This window comes from Fistularia commersonii, chromosome 19, assembly GCF_037954325.1.
Source record: "Fistularia commersonii isolate RoL2024-O1a breed Wild chromosome 19, RoL_Fcom_v1.0, whole genome shotgun sequence".
Taxonomy (NCBI): domain Eukaryota; kingdom Metazoa; phylum Chordata; class Actinopteri; order Syngnathiformes; family Fistulariidae; genus Fistularia; species Fistularia commersonii.
Genome location: NC_141302.1, coordinates 14,575,636 through 14,597,266, shown reverse-complemented (window position 1 = coordinate 14,597,266; position 21,631 = coordinate 14,575,636). Strand labels below are relative to the sequence as shown.

Here is a 21,631-nt window from a genome sequence, read left to right as displayed (position 1 = left end):
GGGACTGGCTCACTTGAGGCTTGCTCAGGGAGACCCAGCCCATGCCATCCTGAGGCTGCATTCGACGGGACGCATTGGCAAAATGGCTTTTTTTTTTTTTGTTTGTTTCTCTGCTTTGGTGACAGTTTAAGGAAATGGTGGATTTTAAAACACATAAAAAAAAAAAACAACTATCAGGTCATAAAATATTTATTATTAGGGATTATTTGGGTGTTGTACATTGATGACCCTTCTGTGGAAACAACTCACTACAGAGAACAGGAAGAGAACCTGACTAACGGGCGGAGGGAGGACAGGAGAAGTCGGCTGAACGGCATGTCAACGGTCCACCTCGCCGAACACGATGTCCTGTGTGCCTGCAGGGGAGGGCGACAACCAGGGTTCAGCATTTAAAACAAAAACGTTGTGAAAGTGAATTCACATCTCCTTGCTGAAAAAAAAAAAAAAAAAAAAAAAAAAAAAAGCCTAGGATAGCAACGGAAGGCCAGAGCCTGGCAGTCGTCTAATGGAAGACAGTTTCATACATGTAGCTTCACCTACTGGTTCATGAATGGATTGTTTATCTGTGTATGAGGTATGAAATGAGTGACTGAACCACCTGGTGGTGATCTGGCTCCAATGGAGGGGGAGGAAGTCAGTCAGACTCAAACATATGGTGGGGGTCTGTTAGGAAAATCTGTCTGGAGGAGTTTCAACTCCCACCTCTGGCTGAGCTCCGACTACGTCCCCAGGGAGACAGAGGCATTAAGTCCTAGTGGACCATGTTCCAAGCCTCCATTGTCCAGGATGGATGCAGGAGCTGTGGCTATAAGGTGGTGGGCACCTGTTGTGGTGGTAACCCTCCAATGCGCTGGTTATGGGTCTCTTGTCGGGCTGAAAGAGTCAAATCTGGCCTGTAGGTCTCCAGATGCAGCTGGCAGGTACTGGCAGGCCAAGATGCTTTGGTGGTTGCCAAGGCAAAAATTTGTAGTTCACCATCCAGCGGCTCAGGAGGGGAAGCAGTACACCATCAACACTTGTGTATAGTGGGGTCGGTGCACTGTTGACCCCGACTCAGAACATTGTGGAACGGTGAAAGTAATATCTTCAAGGCCTCATCAATCCAGACGACACGCCTTGCAATGAGGAAGCAGAGGTGGGGGACTATTTCTTGGAGTTAAGTCAAAGAGGTACTCAGAAAGGTCCTCAGTGGCAGATGAGGTCCACCCTGGGTTACTCAAACCTCTGGATGTTGTGGGGCTGTCTGAGCTGACAGGCCTCTGCAACATCGCATGGACAGCAGGGGCAGTGGGTTGGTAAACCAGGGTGGTGATCCCTCTCTTTACAAGGGGGATCGGAGAGTGTGCTCAAACTAGAGATGACACTCCTCAGCCTCCATGAAAAGATCTACTTGGAGGTGCTGGAATCTGGGGTCCAGGAGGAGCAGCGTGGTTTTTCGTCCTGGTCCTGGATCAGTGGACCAGGGGTTCAGGCTACCAAACCCTGAAATACGGGCTGTTGAGTCCCTGTATGACCAGTGTCAGGAGCTGGGTCTGCAGCGCCAGCTTCATCTTCAGTGAGGGTTGGGCTCCTCCAGGGCTGCTCTTTATCACTAATTCTGTTCATAAACTTTGACATAAGTTCTATGTGAACCCAAGGTGGTCCAGGGTCTAAGACCACCTCTTGCCCAATGACAGCTGGGACAGGCACCATAGGCTTTATATTGGGATACCTGGGTTTATGGTTTGATGACTACATATAACTACAATTACTGGATGGAAGAATATCTTGCTTTTTAACACTAATCCTTCGTTCTTCAGTAACTCACCAATGATGGCCACCACGTCTGCCAGCATGTGCCCCTGGGCCATTTTATCCAGACCGGCCTGGAACAACGAAAAAAAAAAAAACACACCTCAGTGCATTGCTCATAATTCATGAGTGTCACAGCCCGAAATTAACACACTAACTACGATAATAGCTTATTTGTGCAACTTTTTAAAAAGACACGCTCAGCCTGCAAGAGCAAAATCCAAACGGTTCTATTATGCAGCCATGAGCTAGGATAGAGGCAGGGAGGGAGGGTTTGTGTGTGTGTGCTTTCAAAAATAGCTATCTAGGACTTAATAAAATCTACTTAATGAACTAAAAGTTGCCCCAAGGACGAGCTGTTACGCGCGCTGAATAATTGATAAGTGCCGTTCTTAATATTTCACAGTGGCTTGCAGAGCTCGGCGAACGCACCAAGTGAGCGAATCCAGGAGCTTTGATCTTGCAGCGATACGGCCTGCTGGAGCCATCGGATACCAGATAAACACCAAACTCCCCCTGTGGGTGACACACACACACACACACACACACACATAGAGACACACACATAAATACACCCATGTAAGCAAATTGCATCACAAGTCCCCGTGGACCCCCAGAATAATTAATGGAAATGAAAATTTCATGTGATTTGAAATTAACTCCTGCGTGTCGGGAGGTGATATTTCACCAATGACATATTGTTCGATGTCGCAAAGAGCTCTGACTGGCTGTGAGGCAGCCGGCGCTCCTCACCTTGGGGGCCTCCACGGCGGTGTACGTGGCCCCGGGGGGCACCTGGTAGCCCTCCGTGTACAGCTTGAAGTGGTGGATCAGAGACTCCATGGACATCTAGCATGACAGAGTTGACAATATGGGTTGGTTACCTGAGCAGAACTAGCCAGGTGTGGTAGTCGTCCATTTACGACCCCCACCGAAACATAAGTGGAGAGAACCAGGGGCCGTCTAATTTAGCAAGACAGACATTATTTATTTCGCATTGGATGATGTGTTTACTTAAAATCCTGAAAATTAAACCTCCAGATAAAACAGTAAAGGTTCAGGAAATGAAGGAAGGGACAGTGAAAACCAGGGTTCCTGACTCAGGTGCAGCTCACTCACACACACATACGCACACACACAACCCGACAGCAGGCCTTTCTTTCGGGATTCCTCTGGGCTCCTCCAAGTCAAAAAGCATTAAGTAGATTCAGTCAAGGCAATTTAAGGTTTTCGATCTTCAGTGAGCACTGCATGTGTTTGGACTGTGGGAGGAACTCAAGAGAACCCTGAGGAACCCCACGCAGCCACAGGGTCAACATGGAGACTCCATAAAGAAAGGCCACCCTGTGGGAATCCAACCCTCTCGCTGAGGCGCTATCTGCTGCTCCGTCCACTTGAAAAGCTAACATTTTGATTTCCCTTTGAATAAACCCTTGACAGGCCCTCCTAACATTTTTATAGGATAAAGACAGTGAACTGGAAAAGGCTGGAGGTTAACTGGACTGAAGGAGAACAAAAGCCGGAAAAAGCCTCTTCAAACTCTTTAAACAAGGGATGAAGCGATGAGGAAAAAACACCACTTCTCCGGCAGGCTCACCTTCATCTCAGCCCTCTTGGGCGGTGCGACCTTGGCATCGTCCACCTTAATCTCCCCTTCTGGCATCTTGTTGAGCGCCTGGTGCATGATCCACAGGGACTGCCTCATCTCCTCCACTCTGCACAGATACCTGACACACACACACATGCGGCACAGATGTGAGCCACAGATGGCGGGCACCCGTAATCGTCGTTCTTAAAAGGTCAGGGGTGCAGACTCTGCGGCGTCAGGATACTGAGGACTCCTCCGAAACACCATCACATTGTAGTCGCTTTGAGTTTTCTTTTGACGTTGCAAGCTCAATCGTCTGGTGCGTGTAGAAGACACACCGTGGAAATCAGTGGCATAAGGTTCTGACAAATGCCTTGTCTCTGTGTAAACTGTTATTTATCTGCTAGTCTTGATCCAACACAACCTCCAAGCAGAGTCAGACCCTTTCCCATTGTAGGAACTTCTTGCAGCTCCAAGATCCTTTTCAGGAAGTAGTCTGCTTCTTGGTGCATTGGTATGGTGGAGAGACCAGGGACCGTCATGGACCTAGCTCTTACTCTGTGACAGGGTCTTTGTATGGTTCCACGGAATCTCACAGGTGCTTGGTGGAACTCATAAGCCACGGCCATAACCAAACACTTCATTTTTAAAAGCTATGGTGGTCACTGGTCAGCTGTTTTCTTGCGATAAAATGCACCAAAGCAGCAAGAAACAGAACGGAGAAGACTAAGCTCTTCTGGCCTGCAGTGCCACAGTGGTTTCCTGAGCTTGTAGAGGAACATCAACATTTTGGCCAGAATAAGGGCAGAGTGAGCTAACCGCTAACAGGGTTCTGCACTTTTGAAGTCGAGGGAGAAAACAAAAGCACTTCTGATAGTTCACAGTTATTATTCCATGAACGCTGTGGCAGCTTCTACCTCCACGTTGTTCGTGTTGTCGTCATCTTCTGCTCCGGTGGGTTGGTTTTAAGCTTAAGGTGCATGCCACAGACTGTTGTGCAAAACTAAAACAAAACTAAAAAGCTCCCATGGAGAAGGAGGCTACTGCCTGGAACCAAATTCTGTCTGAAAGCAGCTAATGTCACACAACCACAGAGTATCTCAAAATATATATCATTGAAAGAAAAGGGGGAAAAAAAATGCAAAGGTTGCTTTTAAAAGATTATTTGTACTCATACACACTCGTACCGGTCATAGCAGTCGCCTTTGCTCCCGATGGGAACGTCGAACTCCACCTCGTCATACTTGTCGTACGGCTGAGACTTCCTCAGGTCCCACTTGATGCCAGAGCCTCTCAGCATCACGCCACTGGTGGGGGGGAAGGGGGACATTTGCCTTTCAGTTCACTGCGGTGATTGAGACTTTCAGCCGCGTCAGTTTCGGGGGGCACCTGAATCCGTAGTTGAGGGCCTCCTCAGCGGTAACTACTCCGATGTCCACTGTGCGGTTCTTCCAGATACGATTGTTGGTCAACATCTGCATGGGGAGAAAACAGTTTATGTGGAGTTCGCGGGGGGCGGTAAAGACATCAACCTCCCGGGGGAACACACACCTCCTCCACTTCGTCGATTCGGATGGAGAAGTTCTTGCACCACTCATAGATGTCATCCATCAAGCCCAACGGTAAATCCTGGAGCAAAACAGACGACAAGCCTCAGTATTTTGGCACAAATCTTGTCCTTTTTTGGGCATACCCTCAAGTTTCACTTTTCATTTCTCTCTCAGCTCCTTCCCTGCGATGATCCTATGCTCATACACGGCGAGCACAACTATAAACAAGAGTCTCTCACCTGGTGGACGCCGCCAGGTCGGACGTAGGCCGCATGCATTCTGGCGCCGGACACCCTCTCATAGAACTCAAACATCTACAAAAGGAGGGAAGGAAAACATGTTAGCCTGGAAAAAAACACCATCCGAGGGAAATCATTCAAAGCGTGCATTTTCATAGTTGTTACGAGATACAGTGACGGATCATTTGTGGGAAGGCAGGAGACATTTACGGGGATTTGGTGGTGCCGAAGGCGAGAACGTCAATACACGAGGCATTAGAAGTCATTCAAAGCTGGTAGGGGACGGTTTGATAGTTTTAAATATGTATCTTTTGTATATAACATAAATACTGTGGTTTTGTTCAGTTCAAAACATGTTTAGTTCACATCAACTAACAATATGTATTTTTATAGGTGCACACATAACAGCGTCATTCACTCTGTCGCTAATTGAAGTGTAGACATAAAGTGTAGCAAAGTGTGCACATTACATTTCGCAACACATTATATCATTTAGGTTGTAGCCAGTAAGTTAAGTGGAAGAACTCTCCCAACCTCTTCCTCCTATCTTCATCCAAACTTAATGTATTATTTTTATTCAGGTATTATTTTATACATTATTCATGTGATATACAAAGTACATTTTTCTTATTTAAAAAACACATAGCAATGGATTGATAACGTTTCATTGCAGTGGGGAAACGAAATGTGATATACAAGCAAACTGAGTTTATGAGCTCGGTCATGGATGAATTGATCTTGTCAACTCAAGGTGTTACTGTTTCTGAAAGCGTCTAAGATTCTTGGCAGCAGGGACCTTTTCCCTCTCCTCAAACATCCAGAAGAAGGGGGTCATCGCGCCGATGTCGAGCGCGTGCGTGGTGATGGCCATGATGTGGTTCAGGATGCGGGTCAACTCTCCATACAGCACTGGCGGGAGAGAGGAATGAGGAGAGGATGGCATTTAGGGCTGACGTTGTGGGACAGGGTCATTTTTTATGCAAGCTTTGTGTGTCAGGCCCGAACCTCTGATCCACTGGGCTCGGGGCGGAGCCTGGATGTTGAGCAGCCTCTCCACCGCCAGCGAGTAGGCCTGCTCGTTGCACATCATGGAAACATAGTCAAGACGGTCAAAGTACGGCAGGGCCTGTGGCACAAGAAGGGGAAGTGTGGTGGGGGAATTACAAGGTGTTAGGCAAGCAACCAAGACATCAAAATCCACATCACAGCTGACTGTCCACAATCTGGTGAAATACAGTATTTCACTTCTTGATTTACAATATTCACAGCAGGATTAGTGAACTGTTAATGGCAGACACATAGTGCAATCTGTGTCTCGTCTCCTTGGTGATGCTGACGCGGTGTTTTGCTGTCAGCCGTTAACAGGCCTCCACACAGCTGAGCTTCTACTGCTACAATATGAATCCTAATTTTTCCTTTGTTAGAAATGAATACGCTTAAGGAAACACTCAAGTTACGGTGCCGCAATCTATCGCATAATATTAGAAATATTAAGTGCTGGACTTCCCTTGTGATGGAGGGAAGTGAGGGAATATCTGCACTCATTTACTGGCCTGCAAGTGAAGCCACGTCATTTAAAATGAGTTTGCATGCATATTAATGTCAGTCTGTGATTTCATCTGTAGCGTGATTATGGCTGGAGCGGAGTTAAAAATTCAAGGATTTTGAAACATCTCCTGAGGAAAAACAACACAATTACATGAAGATGTAAAACTACTGTGTAGTTTGTCAAAAAACTCGATATATCAATATGGAAAATAGCAATCGCTGACGGCTGTGCAGCACCTGCAGGTAGGTCTTGTACTCAATGAGCTTCTCCGTGCCGCGATGCAGCAGGCCGATGTGGGGGTCACACTTCTTGACAGACTCGCCGCTGAGCTCCAGCACCAGGCGTAGCACGCCGTGTGCCGCGGGATGCTGCGGACCGAAGTTGATGGTCAGGTTGGACACTTCCTTCTCTGCAGGAGGATCTTTGTCTACAAAACAAGGAAAGGAAATGGGATGATATACAGCCAAAGTTTTAAAACAAAATAATAGATTTTGTACAGATTTCAACTGCTGTGTGAGCAGGATGTATTCCTCATCACAGGCTCATCACTCAAACATAACAAGAGCTAAATGTGCAAATTGTGTATTTAATTAATGAGAGTCCCTTAAAGTATTATGATATATAAACACATGAGTTTGGTACATCATAAAACTTCAACATGTATAAGGCTCTACAACATTATTTTTTCTCTTAATCAGACTAACAACTAATTCTAAAATCTATCATCCTCAGGAAAAAAAATTCCAAACACACAAAGTGATCAAGCAAGAGGGTGACAATTCTAAAATCTATCATCCTCAGGAAAAAAAATTCCAAACACACAAAGTGATCAAGCAAGAGGGTGACAGACTTTTTATACCAATATAATTTGGCCAAACGCAGTAATTTCACAGGATTTGTTGTTTGGGAGCTTAACCTCCACTAGAGCAGGTCAGGTCTATGGCGAAAGCCACCATGGTGACGTATCCAGCTGAAGAGTGAACCACCCAGATTACCCAAAAGCCCCAGGGCAGATCCGCTAGCCAGGCTTAATGATACAGGCCTTGGTAAAGGTATCAACATTAGCATCTTTCCATTGCCCTACTTTCCCGGGCAGACACTTAACAGCTCTCCAACAGACTGTGAGAAGGAGGATGAGACCTGCAATCTTTGACAGGTTTCTAAACCAACTCGTTAATACCACTTGCAGCAATTTCATTTTTTTTTCTATGTCACCGAGAAAAATAAGGCTGAGGTGCGAGTTACCATTCCAGGGGGGTGGGGTCCATTTCTCGTTAATAGCAGTGGGGTACATAACCGCCCCGGCAAACTGCTCTGTCCATTCCACATCGGGCTGCCATTGCTTTTGCCTAGAAAAGGGTGTGATGCATGCTGTTAGTTAGATGCCTGCTAGCAACAGCCTTCTACTATTATCCCGTTGAGGGTGGTGGTGTTGTTTGGGGGATCTGTCTGTTATTTAAGTGGGAAGAATGGATATTCTTGCACACCGTTACATGTGGCACATCATTAAAAATATGGATCTTTTGTATATAATATAAATACTGTGGTTTTGTTCTGTTCAAAACATGTTTAGTTTACATCAACTAACAATATGTATTTTTATGGATGCACACATAACATGGACTTTCCTTGCCAGAGAAGATGTTTGATTTATAAATTGCCAATACATTTAAGCTTTTTATCTCAAGCAACGGTTTATATGATGATTGTGTGAGTTTGTGTGTGTACACATACATACATACATACATATAATATATGTACATACATATTATATATATATATATATATATATATATATATATATATATATATATATATATATATGAGTATAACATCAAGAGTGCTTCTCCTGCTATTTATGCAATTTAACATATTATACACAAACACTGATGTTATGAAAACGAATCCCTCTGAATATACACCATCAATTGCTGACTGTGACATAATCGGTACCGAACCTTTAATTAGAAATATTATTGTTTCTAAGTGATTAAATCACCTTAAGTAAGGGAAATGAATTTGACCTTACACTGAGTAAATGGGATGCGCTGAGGCTGTTGGATAATCACGTCGCTCATAACATAGCCGCTGCTAGCGGCTCGACACCTTAAAGCTAACATAACACAGCATAACATGTAAAAAAACGTATTTTCCATGGTTGACACATAAGCGCTTTGTTATAATACTTTAAAAGCGAGAATTGTTACTGTCCACAAGCATTTAGATTTAAAACCGGCTTATTTGCATTGTGCTAGCATAAGCTTCTATGTATGCCTTCTGGAACTCCAGCTGACGAAGGAGAGGTATATCTACCACCTTGGAGTCAGACACTCGCAGCAGCTTACCTGTTCTGCAGCACCACGCAGCCAGGTTTCAAAATATTTTTATTTAAAATTAATTTCGTTGAAGGACGTCGCAGCGTTGTGAGCGACCTCAACATTGTGGCCGCCATCTTGGCTGGCAGTCTGGGCCACCTCTGGCCGATGACGTCTCCTGTTCTTCTTCTATCATCGCAACCTATATACGCGACTGCCATCTATCGGTGACTTTGTGTAACTGCAGCGCCCAAAACGTGAAATTTAGGAGGTCATTTTCACAGCAGCTCGTCAGATGTTCTTGAGACAGGAGTTAAGAAGTGCAACATCGATTTTAAAGCATTTTAAAATGATCCCGTGTGATTTTACTAACACATACGTGTACAATTGTGTTTACTGTGCTTTGTCACAGTGATAACTGTGAGGAGACTTTGCAGGAATATGCATCAAACACAGACATTTCTGGGGTGCCATAGATAGTGCTTGTGTGTGAAAATATATTACTCAAATATAAATATGTTAGTATGAAATGGAAGGTAGCGCAGTGCTTGGTGCTTCCACAAGAGGGTCCCAGGTTTGCCTTTTAACAGTGGGGTTTTCTGTGTAGAGTCTCCACGTTCCTCCCCTCTGTGTCTGGGTGGGTTCTCCGGTTTCCTCACACATTTCAAAAACATGCAGGAGAGGTTTTTTGAAGATCCCGAATTGACCAGTGGTGTGAATGGTTTCACGTCTCTTTATGTGGCCCTGTGATCGAGCGCAGGGTGCGCCCTTTTTCTCGCAGTGGCAGCTGGGATCCAGCCGGCTGCGACCCTGAGAGCAGGATAAGCGGTAAAGGTAAAGAATCAATGAATAAATATATAATGGTATAATGAATATATCAATAATAATAATAATAATACATATATATTGTGGTTAATTAACTAATTCTCAGCAACAATAATTGTTATAACTTTACACCAGTGGCATTTCCTTCTTTTAAAATGTTACTTCATATTTGCAAGATGGATAAATGTGTTCATATAATGATTATTATTCATTCATTCATGTCCTGCAGATGCGGAGCCCCAATTTCCCCTCGTTCCCTGACCCCCACGCCGAAAGATGCATGTAGAAAATGACGAGTACATGCAACACATTTCAATTTTATTCATTTATTTTTTTTATTTATAAAAAACAGTGCTTTTATTTATGTAATACTGTGGAAAAATAATTACATACCATTTTTAAAAAATATTGAAGATAATGAAATTAAAAAATGAGTTTGATAACGTTCATTGTACACCTTTTCTCTGCTACGAAGAACAGTACAATAACATAAACATTGGAATTTTTTTTCTAAATTCAAAGACACAATAATACAGGATACAGTCCTACCAGAGGTATAAAAGTACTGTAACAGGATTGTGAGAGAAATGATATGGACATATACTGAAACACACACACCCACACACACACACATCCGCGCGTTTTGACACACACACTCACACACACACACATGCATACAATAGTCCTGCGCACGCTGGAATTGGGCACTGCGTTTTAACAGTATGCTAACAGTACGCATGTCAACATTCACACATCTATACAAACACATTGCACAAACGGTTGTGTGCACCACACACGCGCACACGCGCACGCACACACACATACATACACATTTCGTCTTTCTCACGCTCACACACACACCACCACACGGCAACATCGTAGACAAGCCTTCATAGAACCTTCTTGCACACATTCTTCTCTGGCCGTTTTTTTGGCAGACAATGAGGAATGATTTAAAATGGAAATGTATGACACGTTCCCCTGTAAGGCCACTCAGCTCGAAACCCAACATCTGTGTGTTTTTGTTGTTTTTATTTTTTTCTCTCTCTTCATCCACGCCAGGCTTCTCGCCCCCCCCCCCACCTCCACCATCCCCACGCTTCCCCCCCGATCCATTAAAATGTCCGGGAAGGCCCACCCCGACCAACCGAGCCTGCTTAATAAAGCAACAGTTGCCAATAGAAGGAGCTTATACTGCATATACATGAGCTAAGGTGAAGAACAACATGAACACTTGGCACTAGGTATCTTTTATACACTGGTTTAACCTTCTGGCGTGAAATATACCTTGAATCCTTTTTTTTTTTACAAGAGTTGGCACGTCTCTTCGCTCCGTCTCAGTGGATATCGCCTGGGTCCCCCCACTCACCGAGTCCTGTGCGCTCGAAACCTTTTGGTCCACACGTACATGTTACTTTTTTTTTTCTTTTTTTCTTTTTTACATTGACAAAAATAATTCTGTAATGTTAAAAAATAGAATACAAAGCTCTAGTCTGGTGTGCAAATAAAAAGAAGACATTACAAGGATATAGGTAAGGGATGTCTAAAGCATGAATACTGTCGATGCAGTGCAAAAATGATGAAACCCATCTGGACAACCGTCATCGACAAGAAAAGCATGATGGCATCGCAAGGAAGGGTGTTCTGGGATACTATATTTATATATATATATATAGATATATATATCTATATATGTATATAGATATATATATATATATGTGCTCTATGATCGTTGGATAAGACAACCAGCTAAAATAAAAAAAATGGCGGCCAGAAACGACTTCCACTGGCTGAGGTTTCTCCCTATTCAACAGTCTGTGAGACGCTCATTTACAAAGTTCACGGCAAAAGTCTCTGTTGCCGCGGAGATCTGGGATCTCCTGCCCCCCCCCCCTCCCCGGCCAACACCATCTTGATTGTGACTTGCGCGTCTGCTCTTTTAGAGCTCAGATTCACTGTCGCGTCTGGAGCGAGGGGGTGGGGTGGGGGGATTTCAAAAATTGTGGAATTTCCCTAAGACCTCCTTTTCCACTGCTTTTATATTATTATTTTTTCCCTCTCTCGCTTTCCCAAGACCTTCCCCGTCTCATAGGTATGGTCTTCTGACTGTGCGTGGGCATGTGATGCTCATTCTTGTGTTTCGTAGTCGCGTGTGTATGTGTGTGTGTGTGTGTATGCGTGTGTGTGTGTAAGTGTGCGCGCGGGAATCGGGTGTTTTCTTAGCTGCAACGCTATCTAAAAGACGCTTTTCCTTGGGTGTCCCTCGGCCTCACACGTGAGTCTGCATCCTCTGTGTGTGTCTGCTGTGGGAGTAGTCAGAGTGCTGCGAGGTGTAGGAGAAGCGTGTTGAACTGCCGTACTTCCCGAGTCCAGTCTCCGACCCGGAGGGCGGCGGGCCGCCGGGCCCCACGCCGACCCCGGGGCCACCGACACCGGATCCCACGCCGTACATCTCGTAGGACGGGCCGGCCTCCAGCGGGGCCAGGCTGGACGGGGCAAAGCCCATCCGGTAGGTCTGGTAGTGAGAGGGGTATCCGTAGTTGTCGTAGGCCAGCTGGGAGGTGGAGTCCAGCAGGCTGCAGTCTCCGGGGAAGTCACTGGCTGCAGGGGGGGCGTTGGCGGGGGGCTGCTGGCTCTGGCCCCCGCGGGTGAAGGTGTTGAACTGCGCGTAGCTGATGTGGGAGAGTCTGGAGGGGGGTCTGGGGTCGTAGCAGGCCTGCGGACGGCCGGGGGAGGTGAGGGGCCCCGGTGGGACGGGGGCCCCTCCGCTGGCCGTGGCCCCGGAGCCGCCGGCGCTGCTGCTTATGGACGCCGCCCCGCCTGGCGTCCCCGTCGGGGAGCGGTAGTCGGAGTAGTGCATGGTGGAGCGGGAGGCGGGGCGGCCCTCGTCGTGGGTGGAAGCGCGCACGTTGTAGTAGCCATTGGTGGGGTCCTGGGGGACAGGAGAACACAGAGTGGAAATCAAGGCTCCATATGCTTAGGAGACCACCACGCCTGTGCCCAAGCCCGTGAGAAACAGGCCTTGTTCTAACACCCCTGAGTCATGGTCTGGAGCTACCTGAATTCTGGAGTTCACCCCCCCCCCCCAAAAATGAAACCCTAACCCCCCAAATTCTCACATATTTAGACTATGATAGATTCACATGCTGGGCAGTAGACTCTGTAAAACATTTCAAAGACGGCAGAGCGAGTCTGTTGCACTGAAAAAAAACCATAAGAGGATTTTTATAATTCACAGCTTGGCGAGGGTTTTAAAACCTGTATGAATTTGGCGCCCTGACAGAGGCTTATTTGCGCTGGAAGCCACTGGTCTGTAAGTGAACCTTCGCCAAAGCCATAAATTAATAATTACTTTTTTATATTGTTTCGATGGAAAGCCACCCCGGAACCTTGTCCAACTTCCTTCTTGTCGAACGGCCCCGAAAAAAATCTCGTGTTATTGATATCATCTACACAACTCCCGCCGACAACCTTGTCATTCAAAGTTCGTGTTGCGGCTCACTGCTTTGCCCCAGAGACAAGCTGAGAGGTGTGACGGAGGAGGTAAAGGTGGAGGTGGGAGTGACCCTTCCCTTCCTGTTTGCTACAGTGATGGACAGGCTCACAAATGAAGTTGGTCTCCATGGACTATGACGCTTTGCAGATGACGCTGTGATCTATAGTGAGAGCAGGGAGCAGGTGGAGAAACGTCTACAGAGTTGGAGGTATGCTCCTGAGGGGTAGCAAGACAAAATAAGTGTGAATGAGAGGGAATCAAGTGGAACGGTGAAGCTACAGGGGGTGGAGGTGAAGAAGGTGGAGGAGTACTGAGGGCCTACAGTGCAGAGAGGGTGGAGAAGAGGGTCAAGAGTGTTGGCCAGAATGAAAGGGAAGTTGGAGAAGACAGAGGTGAGAGCAGCCATGATACTGAGGAGAAGACTGGAGGGAGCAGAGATGAAGATACGGAGGTTCCTCTTTCGGCAGAGAGGAAGACGGAGTCTATCAGTAGGACAGGTTTTCTGGAGATAAAATCTGACTGAGATGATTTAGACATGGACAAAGGAGGGATGGCAAGATCTGGGTAGAAGGATGCTGAGGTTGGGGCTTACAGGGGATGAAGACCAAAGAGGAGGTCAATGGATGGAGAGAGAGGAAAGGAAGTTAGCTGGCGTGAGAGAAGAGGGTTAGATAGAGGCAGATGATTGTCGGCCCAAGGGAAAAGAAGAAGTTGACCATTTTGTCAAGCGTTGCAAGGAAAGCCGCATCTCTTGCAAGGGGCACTTGTAGTTCTTCTTTCAACTAGTGTGAGAAAATTTCTAATTTTACAAACACTGACTGACGCTGTGAGTCACTGGAGGAAGCGTTTAACCTCCCGATGACTCGTGTTCCAAATATCATTCATCAATATTTGCTCTGTATCTTAACAACCACGAGTAGCCTGCATCATATTGATGTGCTGGATGTGCAGTCCTCCAGGACATGGACTCTTGTCTGTTACACTGCTGTGACAAAGGAATTCCCCCTATGGGGATCTTATCTTATCAGATTAATTCATTCAGGAGGTGCTAGAGGCAACCAGTCCATCCCAGGACCGTTTAGAGAAACATACAACTATTCACCTCTCTGTACAATATAGGGTCTCCAATGAACCTCATGCATGTTTTCAGACCAGGGTAGAAAACCGGAGAACCCCTACAGAACCAAATAATTGAACCAGGCACTTCCTTGCTGTGAGGAACCACTGCGCCACCCACACTAAATTCAACCTTGTTTTAATTTTGTTTCGCACTTGCGAATTCTAGCGGTTCCCCTGCTAGGTTACAGGCGGCTTTGTGGGTGATTCACAGATGGGGACAGGTGATTGGCTGTGGGCTGAATAGAGGCAGGTGACTGGCTGTGTCAACCCCTCAAGGGAGCAGCCCAAAGGAGAAGAAACTTGAAAACCGAATTATGAAATAACAAGCCTGCGGACAGAAAGCATCCTGCTAACATGTCCTGCTATCATCATCTCATGAACGTCTGCCTCCGATGCTGCCCCGCCGCGCTATCTGACGTGATTCTCCTATCTCCTCGTCATCCAGACGTTTCCCGCAACCAACTTTGTTCCGTGCTTTGGTGCCGCAGGCAGGCGGAGGCGGGGCGGCGGCTGAGGTGGTTGTCGAGCTGATCTAACCAGCTCCTGGGGTGGATTCGTGTCAGTCTCTCTTCAAAGCGATGCGAGGCAGCGCTGCAGCTGGAGGGGTGGCGTTTCTGTTTCTGCCCTCACAAAATATTCATGGGGGGGGGGGGGTCGTCAGCAGCGGCGTTTTGGCAGCTTTTTAGCGTGCCAAGATCCGCTCATCACCGACGGTGATTCCAACCTCACAGTGTCAAAGCGTGTGAATTATTCACAGCAGCTGAATGAGCAGGATACGCCTAAGATCCCTTTGTTTGTTGTAATCTTGTTTTCTCTTCTTTCCAACATGAGTTGTTGTGTTGTCTTTCAGAAGTGTTGGCGTTAGCCGCCACGCAAAAGTTATCAGAGGAATGAGCCGCTTCAAGGACGATGTGTCGGACTGTAAAGGGATTGGAAATTGAATTGAGCGTCGAGCTTGGATCCGCCTGAGGTTTCCGCACCGCTAAAATGCGGAGTTTCCTCACAGTCGTCTCCAAGCTCCTCAGGGAATGTTCAGTTTCTGTAGTTCATCTAAAAGACTGTGGTCCAGACCCGCTCTACATGGAAAGTGTCTTCAGACATCTTGGTTGTGCTTCGGCCCCGAACAGATAAAACCTGACTTGACGGGTTTGTAGCAAATCTCTGCAAGACGCAACAACGGGTGGAACCGACAGCTCTAACCCGATGGGCTGCTTCTGCTTGAATTAACTGAACACCAATGCAACAGCTCCGGGGCCGACGAGGAGGGGGGAGGATGAGCTCACTGCGCTGCTTTCCCTCCAGTGCCGGACCAAAACGAAACTTTCCGCTGCATTTTTACTTCGAGATTTATCGCTGCGATGGAAGGAAAAAAAAAACTGGAGGGAGCCACAGCATACATGTTCAGTGGCTGAGCTGGAGGGGCGTGTTTTGGGAAAAGTGCCATTCGGCGAGGCGAAGCGAAGCGCTGAAGTATGTCTTTGGGAGGCCTTCAAAGGCAGTGGCGGTTGTCCTTGGCCAGTGACTGATCTTCTCCGCTGCTTCTCTATGTGGTGAGGAAAACTTAAAAACTGAGGGAGCAGGAGCTGCAACCTATGTAAAATCATATAACCCAGATCACATCTGCTTTGGTTTCCACGCCAGACGTGTGGACTCGGGTCCAAAACGATCAGACAAGAGCGCAGAGGACTTGTGGGCCTCCGAGCTAAAGCCGAAAACGTCAATGAAATATAGTAGCTAATAGCTAAAAGTAGTAGTCAATGTCATTGATCAGTGATCTCTAACTATGTAGCACTGTCAAAGCTAGCGATTTCAAATCTCTACACGTGGACATACAACTACTGAGTGTCTTGCTCGAGGACGCTAGGGCATGCTGACAGGTGGAGCCGGGAATTGAACCAACAACATGAGCCACAGCCGCCTCATGAAGAATAAAGCAATTGCAGTTATTTTGGCCCCACAATGACCAAGTGTCTGTGCCACGTCATTATATTTGTAATAGCAATCCTGTAATTCGTTTGGGGTTCCCATAAACCAAAATGTCCGCCACCTTACATGCCGAGACTCGCTAGAAAAAAAAAAAAAGGACTTTGTTGTCATCATTTCTGCAAGAGCGCTGATTTCTCCATGTCTATTCAGCTAAGATGGACGGGGGACGCAACATCTGCTTTGCGCCCCTCATTGATATTTAACTCCAGTGGACCGAATGTTACTTGAAAGTTACATTGAATGCCATTGAGTGCACGTAGGCGCCCCATAGTAGGCACAAACTGGAAATGCAACTGATTTTAACTTTGTAATACATTTCGTATATATTACAATTCATCATATTTCATATTGTAATATATTACAAAATTTGTGACAAAAAATACATTATAACATGATAAATAATAAATAAATATGGTGTATAAATATAATTAAATACAATATTAATATATAGTATAAATATATAATGTAAAATATGATACACAATATAATAATATAACAAAAAATTAGAAATAAATAGAATATATAAATAAATAGAATACATAATTATGTAATGTATAGTATATATATTCATATTATATAAAATAAGAATAAAAATATATCATAGAAGAAAAATATAAAAATATAATAAAATAATAATGTAATTTTATTATAAAATTATAGCTTGTATTGTTTTGTTTGGGGTTGTGTGACAAACATAGAGACACAAAGCTTGGCAATTGAGGGTCCCCAATGATCCTTCTGCGTGTTTTTGGACTGTGGGAGGAACCAGGAGAACCTGGTGGAACCCCACGTGATACGAGAACACTGGATGCTCCACAAGCCCTGTTGGGATCCAACCGGTAGCTGCGAGGCAACCACTTGACAACTCTGTTACTAAATGTGCTTTTTCTCGAGCTTTCATGTACGTTTCAAAATCCGCTGACCTTCTGAGAGATTCTCAAATTATCGAGGAGGAACGTGCGTCTGTGTGTGTGCGCGTGCTCACCTTCAGGTCGTACTCCTGCCGGGTGTCAAGCGTGTCGCTGCGGAGGTCGGACTTGAGCTCGATATCATCCTTAAAGGGCTGATTGGAGGGAGAAAAGGACACAGAGGGGAGAAACTAAAGCGTCAAACAACAGAAAAACAAAACAAAAAAAAAAAAAAGAAAAAGGTAAAGAGGAGGCGCCGCAACAGAACGGGAGGAGACAGAGGGGAGGAGGAGGGAGGAGGAGGAGGAGAACATGGAATTAACAGGGTTAAATGTGAGAGATCTCAGGGGAACATTCTGAGTTAGGTAAAATATGGCGTAGGGAAAGGGTTACTGAGTTAATCTGCCTTTCCTCCTGCAGCTACAGGCTGTGTAAACAATACACACACGCCGCTCACCGAGTACATAGCCTTGACCATGCGCGAGGCAGTGGACACGCTGCCGGAGTCCTCCTCCAAGCTGTGGGTCTCCTTGTTGATGGTCTCCACCTTGATGTCGGGCTTACCCAGCGTGACCCCGCGCCGACCTGGAAGCAAAACATAGCGAGGCTGAGCTCAGCTGGTGGCGCCGGCACTTCCTTGAGTGCCGCGCGGCGAGTTCAGAGGGGAGCGGTTTCCAGATGGTGGACGGCCTCCTGAGCTTTTACTAACTCGATTTGCACTGGAAATACTATACCAGGGTAAACACAACTAACTAAATAACTAACGAACGAACGAACAAACGAACGAACGAACAACCTAATCATTTATTCATCTGTGCATGTACTGATTAATCTCCTAATTAACTGCACTATCCATTTGACTGCATCTGTCAAGCTATTCAGCTGTTCGTGATCACTCCATTAATCGCTCTAACCATCAATGTCTGCATCTATCTATCTATCTATCTATCTATCTATCTATCTATCTATCTATCTATCTATCTATCTATCTATCTATCTATCTATCTATCTATCTATCTATCTATCTATCTATCCATCCATCCATCCATCCATCCATCCATCCATCCATCCATCCATCCATCCCTCCCTCCCTCCCTCCCTCCCTCCCTCCCTATCTATCTATCTATCTATCTATCTATCTATCTATCTATCTGGAAGGTCACTTCTCTTCTTCCTCTCTCCTTTTCTCTCCTCTTCTTCCACTCCTCTCCTCTTTTCTCCTCCTCCTCCCAGAACATATCGCTGGTAAATGTAGGTCAGCTGAGACCCCATCTTTATACATGTGAGGCAACGCTCTGCTAAAAACTCCTTGTCCCGGCGTTAAACATCAGTCTTGACTAGTTCTTTTCAACCAGCGGCTACAAGTCCTCAGCAGAGACCCCTATGAGAGCTAATCCTCTTAAGAATATGAATTCAAATAACCACATCCACCGGGAGCGCAACCCGACAGCTGCACTGGGAAGTACCACTGTACCGCCGGATCGGGCCTTTGTTGTGAACTTGTTAAGCCGGCGGGACAACGTGACTCACTGCCTTTGCGCTGTCGGTAGAAGATAAGAACCAGGACCAGCAGGAAGATGAAGAGGAGTATGGTGGAGCCCACCGTCCCTCCAGCGATTATCCCCACCGGGACCTCCTCTGCAGGGCATGAACAGGAGACAGAGGAGACACACATGGACTTAATAATGTGCGCCTGACATTGCTGTTTCATTGCATTCATTCATTATCTACAACACCAATCCTGCATTCTGAGTCAAACTTAAAAGAAGTTCAACTCCAGGAATGAGTCTCCCAAAGTTCAGGCTTTTTGTGACCAAAGCTTTTCCCTGTTTTGCGCTGAATAATTAGCCGCAATGTGTTAAGTTTTGCATTCCCACAGGCAGTAAAGACCAGGGTGGAGACCTGCAACATGCATCTTAAGCTGCACAGGAAGAAGAGTAACTCGATGAGGTCAACATGGAATAATAATCACAGACTATCAGATGGTTGATGTGTTTTTATTTTCTCCTTGTGCTGCTTTGCCGTCTGAAGAACCCTGTTTGCCGTTAGCTATCTAGCTTATCTTGGCCAACATGTAGATGTTCTGCTAGCCCTGGAAACCCCTCTGAGGTGTAGCAGGCCAGAAGAGCTCGGACCTCCATAACAGCTGAGCAGCGCCTAAGATGTGCCACGAGAAGTATTTGCGAATGGGACCTAGCTGTGCCAACAATCATCTTTGAGTTCCTATGAACTGTAAAAAGACCCTCCTTCAGAGTAGGAGCTAAGATTCTTCTAGGAGCTGAAGATCCATGGTTCCTCTTCTGTCCAAATGCAACAGGAAACTTCCTTAAAAGGTTCTAGAAACTACAGCTAGAAAGCTTTTAAACAACGCCTTTAGGTGCTCAGACCTCTTAGTCGCTCCATTTCATGCTGCTTCTGTCCCTTTTGTCACAAGAAAACATCTGACCAGTGGCCACCATAGTTTTGTAATGACACGCTGCAGTGTACAAGAAGTATGTAGTAATAGGCGTGGCTTATATGTTCTACCAAGCACCCAGGAGTAACTATGGAACCACAGAAAGACCCTGCATTGGTGTAGGAGCTAAGATGGCTCTAGGAACTGAAGGTCCGTGGTCCTTGGTTGCTCTGCTGTCCCAATGCATCAAGAAACATCCTGGAGAGGTTCTAGGAACTGCAAAAAGTTCCTTCAGAGAGAAAGCAGATCGCTGTTTAGTGCAGCTTTGCCTCTGAAGAAGATCGACCACCCAGTACTCGCTCAGATCGTCCACTCACGACCCGCCCCAACAAATCAGTTTTCCTCAGACATGCTTACACACACACACAGACACACACACACAGGCCCCTACCCGCCACCGCGCTGATGTACAACCGCTTTGTTTTACGACCATTGGCAGAGGCTAATTTGGTATAACGCCTCCCTGCTGAACATTTCGCAACGCTTGCTTATCCACGGACGCATGCACGATGCATTTCGGCGCTGAGACGTCTCATAATCAACTCGCGTGCAAACGCGGTCACGCGCCACCTCGCAGACGTCAATCAAGTTGTAGCGGGCTGATCTTCTACGGGTATAGCAGTCCTGGATCGACGCAAGACGGACTTAGAAAAGATTCACCCCTCGGAGAGTCTTTTTAAATACATTTCCAGGTTAAATTTACAGTTTGGCGCCCCTAACCTCGCATCTCCATTACTTCCTGTTCTGACAAGAAGAGCTTCAGTTTCTTCATATTTCATGTTTGCTGCCTACCGAACACTGAGAGGCATTAAGTATCATCTGTCCTGACTTCGGCGCATCTTAGACGCACTGTGCTCCGACAACGGCTCTGTTTTATGAGCTATGCGGCGCAAATTAACGGATGTCACACTTTTCAAATATTCATTTTAAATATATAGGTCACATACATTATTCACCACACGCTCACAGGGGGTGATTTGTTGGAGGTTGTTATTAGCAGTTGTAAACATCATGTCGGGATCCGGGAGGGGCAGAAGATAAAAACGTCAGTGGTGCGATGTTGGAATGAGAGCGAGCCTTATTGGACGGCCATCATCGGAACGGCCATCTTGGAAATCCGCCCATTTATACAGAATCTACAGAGGAACATTGACTTATGAATGCATCGATTTAGGAGTTTTCAGATATCTGAGCTGTTGTTTTTGCATTGTGATGCAGGTAATAAGCCAGCGGGATGTACACCGATGTGGCCGCTGTCCATGGAGTGGCGTTTAGAGACATAGAGACCTGTTGCTGTCCCTAGCTAGCCCAGAAAAAATCATAGAAAAACATGAGCGTTGTGTGTGTTTTGTGGAATCTTCCATGAATAGATGGAGAAATTGTTGTTGATGAGATACAGTGACAGAGAGCCTCATCTATGATAAATCAGGAAACAATAGGATTTTGTGTAGTGGACGGCGGGAACGTCAACTGACGAGGCATCAGAAGAGTTGTTCAATGCTGGTCAGGGACGGTTTGATCGTTTTTAAAAAAGGAACAGCATTCACTCTGTTGAGAAAATAAGTTTAAAGTGTAAGTTTAAGTGTAGCAGAGTGTGCACAGTTAGCAACACTTTGTAGCATCAAGTGTGTACCCAGTAAGCTAAGTTATGAACAGAACACCGAATGAAAAAGTCAAACGAACCTCCTTCGCTCCCACCCGCGTATTATTATTTTGCTATAAATTATTTGTTATTTATTACAAATAATGGTATAAATAACATTACAAATAAGGTGTTTTAAAAACACCTTACAAACCCGTGGGGCTGGAA

The 21,631-nt window shown here is 45.9% G+C and overlaps 2 protein-coding genes across 4 annotated transcripts in view; both read right to left on the bottom strand.

Annotated features, from left to right (window-relative positions):
* Positions 1-173: 173 nt before the first annotated feature.
* On the bottom strand, positions 174-9,220 carry ndufs2 (NADH:ubiquinone oxidoreductase core subunit S2). Its single transcript, XM_086166487.1, has 14 exons — positions 9,063-9,220; positions 7,963-8,066; positions 6,954-7,144; positions 6,174-6,294; positions 5,965-6,077; positions 5,169-5,243; positions 4,931-5,008; positions 4,769-4,854; positions 4,567-4,686; positions 3,389-3,518; positions 2,545-2,640; positions 2,224-2,307; positions 1,808-1,865; positions 174-356 (listed from the first exon to the last, which is right to left on the bottom strand). Exons 1-14 carry the CDS (start codon positions 9,167-9,169, stop codon positions 319-321), a joined length of 1,401 nt encoding a protein of 466 aa, XP_086022613.1. The 5' UTR covers positions 9,170-9,220; the 3' UTR covers positions 174-318.
* Positions 9,221-10,167: 947 nt separating this feature from the next.
* Positions 10,168-21,631, bottom strand: part of kirrel1a (kirre like nephrin family adhesion molecule 1a) — a 41,194-nt gene continuing 29,730 nt past the window's right edge. Inside the window, exons 12-15 of one of the 3 annotated variants that reach the window (XM_086165413.1) lie at positions 18,897-19,004; positions 17,824-17,951; positions 17,444-17,557; positions 10,168-12,789 (exon numbers count right to left, since the gene is read on the bottom strand). In XM_086165413.1, the coding sequence (XP_086021539.1) occupies positions 12,127-12,789; positions 17,444-17,557; positions 17,824-17,951; positions 18,897-19,004 (1,013 nt within the window). In that variant the 3' untranslated portion in view covers positions 10,168-12,126. The remainder of the gene's footprint in view (positions 12,790-17,443; positions 17,558-17,823; positions 17,952-18,896; positions 19,005-21,631) is intronic. The other 2 variants (XM_086165414.1, XM_086165415.1) reach the window with 2 other exon arrangements.